The 5,996-nt window shown below is 51.9% G+C and overlaps 1 protein-coding gene across 1 annotated transcript in view; it reads left to right on the top strand.

Annotated features, from left to right (window-relative positions):
* Positions 1-262: 262 nt before the first annotated feature.
* si:dkeyp-73b11.8 (kunitz-type U19-barytoxin-Tl1a) overlaps positions 263-5,996 on the top strand; it is a 19,093-nt gene continuing 13,359 nt past the window's right edge. Inside the window, exon 1 of the mRNA XM_036969222.2 lies at positions 263-1,253. Coding sequence (XP_036825117.2) covers positions 1,184-1,253 — 70 coding nt within the window. The 5' untranslated portion in view covers positions 263-1,183. The remainder of the gene's footprint in view (positions 1,254-5,996) is intronic.

Raw genomic sequence — 5,996 nt, 5'->3', positions numbered from 1 at the left:
GCTTCCCCCTGACGCTAGGACAGTAGAGTCCCTGTCCAGTTTCCCCCTGAAGCTAGAAGAGTAGAGTCCATCTTCCCCCTAACGCTAGGACAGCAGAGTCCCTGTCCATCTTCCCCCTGAAGTTAGGACAGCAGAGTCCCTGTCCATCTTCCCCCTGAAACTAGGACAGCAGAGTCCATCTTCCCCCTGAAGCTAGGACAGTAGAGTCACTGTCCATCTTCCCCCTGAAACTAGGACAGCAGAGTCCCTGTCCATCTTCCCCCTGAAACTAGGACAGCAGAGTCCATCTTCCCCCTGAAGCTAGGACAGTAGAGTCCCTGTCCCTCTTCCCCCTGAAACTAGGACAGCAGAGTCCGTGTCCAGCTTTCCCCTGAAGCTAGGACAGCAGAGTCCCTGTCCATCTTGCAAAAACATCTGAAACCCTACCTCTTCAACGAGTATCTTAACTAATCCCACAGCCCCCCATCCCTCTTTTCCCCTTACTAACTCTGACTTTGCTGATAGCTACTTTGAGGAAAAATGTACTGACTATGAATGTGATATGTGGCTGTCCCACCAAGCTATCTGGAGATGAATGTACTGACTATGACTGGTCCACCTAGCTATCTGGAGGTGAATGTACTGACTATGACTGGTCCACCTAGCTATCTGAAGATGAATGTACTGACTATGACTGGTCCACCTAGCTATCTGGAGATGAATGTACTGACTATGACTGGTCCACCTAGCTATCTGAAGATGAATGTACTGCCTATGACTGGTCCACCTAGCTATCTGAAGATGAATGTACTGACAATGACTGGTCCACCTAGCTATCTGAAGATGAATGTACTGACTATGACTGGTCCACCTAGCTATCTGAAGATGAATGAACTGACTATGACTGGGCCACCTAGCTATCTGAAGATGAATGAACTAACTGTAAGTCTCTCTGGATAAGACTGTCTGATAACATATTACTGCGACCTAAACAGCACCAACAGATCTGGGACCAGGCTACATATCCTTATTGCACCTCCTGTTGGGGCGCAGCCCTGGTATCAGTGATGAGTACGAAGGTCAGCGGAGATGATGTGTAAACATCCCCCTCCCATCGCAGTTTACAACCGTCACTCATTCTGCTGGAGACTACAACCGTCACTCACTCTGCTGGAGACTGGAGAGAACACACACAGACAGCACCATGAAACAACTGGTCATATTTGGGGCTTTAGTTTTTGCTACATTCTACATGGTTCACAGCGAAGTACCAGGTAAGTTCAATCATTTAGTATGTCTGTGTGCATATACCTCAGTCACCGTCTTGTCAGTATCAGGTAGGTTCTGTTCTGTTTGTACATCTGAAATAGAGTTTGATTTTAAGACTTTAATAAATCAGTTGTCTGCTAAAAGGGTCTTAAAACTGTTCTCTTACCGCTTCATTGTAGCATCAGACGTTAGTTTCGAGGTTTACTCCTCTTCCATTTGAAATAAGGGAGGCTTGTCGTAGCTTCCCTTCACGTCCAGTTGAGTTTGGGCGGGAGAGCAATTTGATTCAATATAAAAAAAACATGAAATATTTTACACATTATTTATGAATTTAATCAATGAATTAAGTTACTCATGTGCTATTTTCAATATGTTACCCATTGTAATATTCTGCAGTTAGGGTAACACTGTATGGAACTGAGAGTACAAAGGTTCTCATTCAAATCGTTTATGATCCCTGAGAGTATCACTCTGACAACATGGCGGTTTCACTGACAGTTGAAGGTTTCACTTTAGATTAAGACCTAATAAGACAGACCTTTTGGGCCCTCACCAGTTGGACTCTCACCAGTTGGGCCCTCACCAGTTGGACTCTCACCAGTTGGGCCCTCACCAGTTGGGCCCTCACCAGTTGGTCTCTCACCAGTTGGTCTCTCACCAGTTGGGCCCTCACCAGTTGGGCCCTCACCAGTTGGACTCTCACCAGTTGGGCCCTCACCAGTTGGGCCCTCACCAGTTGGTCTCTCACCAGTTGGTCTCTCACCAGTTGGGCCCTCACCAGTTGGGCCCTCACCAGTTGGTCTCTCACCAGTTGGTCTCTCACCAGTTGGTCTCTCACCAGTTGGTCTCTCACCAGTTGGGCCCTCACCAGTTGGTCTCTCCCCTGCTGGGCCCTCACCAGTTAGTCTCTCACCAGTTGGTCTCTCACCAGTTAGTCTCTCACCAGTTGGGCCCTCACCAGTTGGGCCCTCACCAGTTGGGCCCTCACCAGTTGGTCTCTCACCAGTTGGTCTCTCACCAGTATGGCCCTCACCAGTTGGGCCCTCAACAGTTGGGCCCTCACCAGTTGGTCTCTCCCCAGCTGGGCCCTCACCAGTTGGTCTCTCACCAGTTGGTCTCTCACCAGTTGGGCCCTCACCAGTTGGGCCCTCACCAGTTGGGCCCTCACCAGTTGGTCTCTCACCAGCTGTGCCCTCACCAGTTGGTCTCTCACCAGTTGGGCCCTCACCAGTTGGTCTCTCATCAGCTGTGCCCTCACCAGTTGGTCTCTCACCAGTTGGGCTCTCACCAGTTGGGCCCTCACCAGTTGGTCTCTCACCAGTTGGGCCCTCACCAGTTGGGCCCTCACCAGTTTGGCCCTCACCAGTTGGTCTCTCACCAGTTGGTCTCTCACCAGTTGGGCCCTCACCAGTTGGGCCCTCACCAGTTGGGCCCTCACCAGTTGGTCTCTCACCAGTTGGTCTCTCACCAGTTGGGCCCTCACCAATTGGACTCTCACCAGTTGGGCCCTCACCAGTTGGGCCCTCACCAGTTGGTCTCTCACCAGTTGGTCTCTCACCAGTTGGGCCCTCACCAGTTGGGCCCTCACCAGTTGGTCTCTCACCAGTTGGTCTCTCACCAGTTGGTCTCTCACCAGTTGGGCCCTCACCAGTTGGGCCCTCACCAGTTGGTCTCTCACCAGTTGGTCTCTCACCAGTTGGGCCCTCACCAGTTGGGCCCTCAACAGTTGGGCCCTCACCAGTTGGTCTCTCCCCAGCTGGGCCCTCACCAGTTGGTCTCTCACCAGTTGGTCTCTCACCAGTTGGGCCCTCACCAGTTGGGCCCTCACCAGTTGGGCCCTCACCAGTTGGTCTCTCACCAGCTGTGCCCTCACCAGTTGGTCTCTCACCAGTTGGGCCCTCACCAGTTGGTCTCTCATCAGCTGTGCCCTCACCAGTTGGTCTCTCACCAGTTGGGCTCTCACCAGTTGGGCCCTCACCAGTTGGTCTCTCACCAGTTGGGCCCTCACCAGTTGGGCCCTCACCAGTTTGGCCCTCACCAGTTGGTCTCTCACCAGTTGGTCTCTCACCAGTTGGGCCCTCACCAGTTGGGCCCTCACCAGTTGGGCCCTCACCAGTTGGTCTCTCACCAGTTGGTCTCTCACCAGTATGGCCCTCACCAGTTGGGCCCTCACCAGTTGGGCCCTCACCAGTTGGGCTCTCACCAGTTGGGCCCTCACCAGTTGGGCCCTCACCAGTTGGGCCCTCACCAGTTGGTCTCTCACCAGTTGGTCTCTCACCAGTTGGGCCCTCACCAGTTGGGCCCTCACCAGTTGGTCTCTCACCAGTTGGTCTCTCACCAGTTGGGCCCTCACCAGTTGGGCCCTCACCAGTTGGGCCCTCACCAGTTGGGCCCTCACCAGCTGGGCCCTCACCAGTTTGCACCCCTGAATAATACAGACAGACTAGCTTGTCTTAGACATACAGTATAGCCATAATGTTTTGTTGTGTATAAGACAAGCTAAACGACATTAGTCCTGATCTGTTTTTAGGAGAAGCTTTTCCAGTCGTAGCAGTAGCACGGAGAGCAGGAACTGCAACACCACTGCAGTGCTGCTCTGGTCCTAAACCTAGTGTTATGGTGTCTGTAACCTAGTGCCACGGTGTACATCTGAGAGTCTGCGATGAAAGGTGGTGGCTCTGATGAAAGGAGGTGGTTTGTTTTGGAAGTCGTTGTCCTGCAGTTAAGGAGTGAGTGTTTACAGAAAATGCTACTTCCTGTATTTGAGATGTTTTATGACCCTATAAGGCTTCTGTTGTGGTGCCTGGCAGATCCAAACACTGCACATTTTGTATGGAAGACATGCAACAATTACATCAGTACAGGAAATCACTGTCAAACAGATACTATAAGAACAATCATTGTAATAATAGCGATATATTGAGCAATAGGAGTATATTCCAAGAATGGCCTCAAAAACCTCAATCTAGCCCAGCCTGGGAACCCAGCTAATTGTTACAGACCTTAAAGGACAACTCCGCCATTTTGAACATTTGGGTTGTTATTATGACGTATTTAGTGATGTCACGTTGTTCTGTTTACATTTCTGTTGACCGGTTGGAACACGCTTCTCTGTGACATTTTCAAGTAGGCTCCCAGAGATGACTAATGCAAGTAGGAGCCCAGAGATGACTAATGCAAGTAGGTTACCAGAGATGACTAATGCAAGTAGGAGCCCAGAGATGACTAATGCAAGTAGGATCCCAGAGATGACTAATGCAAGTAGGATCCCAGAGATTACTAATTCAAGTAGGATCCCAGAGATGACTATGGGGAGGGTTGGACTGTGACTAGTGGATGAGGAGGGGAGGGTTGGACTGTGGCAAGTGGATGAGGAGGGGAGGGGAGGGTTGGACTGTGGCTAGTGGATGAGGAGGGGAGGGTTGTGGCTAGTGGATGAGGAGAGGAGGGTTGTGGCTAGTGGATGAGGAGGGGAGGGTTGGACAGTGACTAGTAAATGAGGAGTGGAGGGTTGTGCCTAGTGGATGAGGAGCGGAGGGTTGGACTGTGGCTAGTGGATGAGGAGGGGAGTGTTGGACTGTGGTTAGTGGATGAGGAGGGGAGGGTTGGACTGTGGTTAGTGGATGAGGAGGGGAGGGTTGGAAAGTGGCTAGTGGATGAGGAGGGGAGGGTTGACTGTGGCTAGTGGATGAGGAGGGGAGGTTGTGGCTAGTGGATGACGAGGGGAGGGTTGGACTGTGACTAGTAAATGAGGAGGGGAGGGTTGTGGCTAGTGCATGAGGAGGGGAGGGTTGGACTGTGGCTAGTAGATGACGAGGGGAGGGTTGGACTGTGACTAGTAAATGAGGAGGGGAGGGTTGTGGCTAGTGCATGAGGAGGGGAGGGTTGGACTGTGGCTAGTGGATGAGGAGGGGAGGGTTGGACTGTGGCTAGTGGATGAGGAGGGGAGGGTTGGACTGTGACTGGTAAATGAGGAGGGGAGGGTTGTGGCTAGTGGATGAGGAGGCGAGGGTTGGAAAGTGGCTAGTGGATGAGGAGGGGAGGGTTGACTGTGGCTAGTGGATGAGGAGGAGACGGTTGTGGCTAGTGGATGAGGAGGGGAGGGTTGGACTGTGACTAGTTGATGAGGAGGGGAGGGTTGGACTGTGGCTAGTGGATAAGGAGGGGAGGGTTGGACTGTGGCTAGTGGATGAGGAGGGGAGGGTTGTGGCTAGTGGATGAGGAGGGGAGGGTTGGACTGTGGCTAGTGGATGTGGATGGGAGGGTTGGACTGTGGCTAGTGGATGAGGAGGGGACGGCTGAACTGTGGCTAGTGGACGAGGAGGGTAGGGTTGGACTGTGATTAGTGGATGAGGAGGGGAAGGTTGGACTGTGGCTAGTGGATGAGGAGGGGACGGCTGAACTGTGGCTAGTGGACGAGGAGGGGAGGGTTGGACTGTGATTAGTGGATGAGGAGGGGAAGGTTGGACTGTGGCTAGTGGATGAGGAGGGAAGGGTTGGACTATGGCTTTTTTTTAAACAGGGTTAAATATGATGTTGTAGTAAAGCTGCAGTCCACAGGGGGGCACTGTGTCACTGTCAGAATTTTCAGTATGTGCTTCAGTCTGAAAACTTGGCATCATTCTGCCCTGCTGGCTTCAGGACCAGCCAGTTAAACACAGCCACCTTCAAGAAGGTGGAGGTTTGGCACATACATACTAAGTAATCCCACATTTGGGATTATACTAAATAATCCCACATTTGGGATT

The sequence above is a fragment of the Oncorhynchus mykiss genome, chromosome 4, assembly GCF_057628025.1.
Source record: "Oncorhynchus mykiss isolate SJ-2025 chromosome 4, ASM5762802v1, whole genome shotgun sequence".
NCBI lineage: Eukaryota > Metazoa > Chordata > Actinopteri > Salmoniformes > Salmonidae > Oncorhynchus > Oncorhynchus mykiss.
Note: the sequence above shows the minus strand (reverse complement) of the source record. Positions and strands in the feature narration are given on the sequence as shown.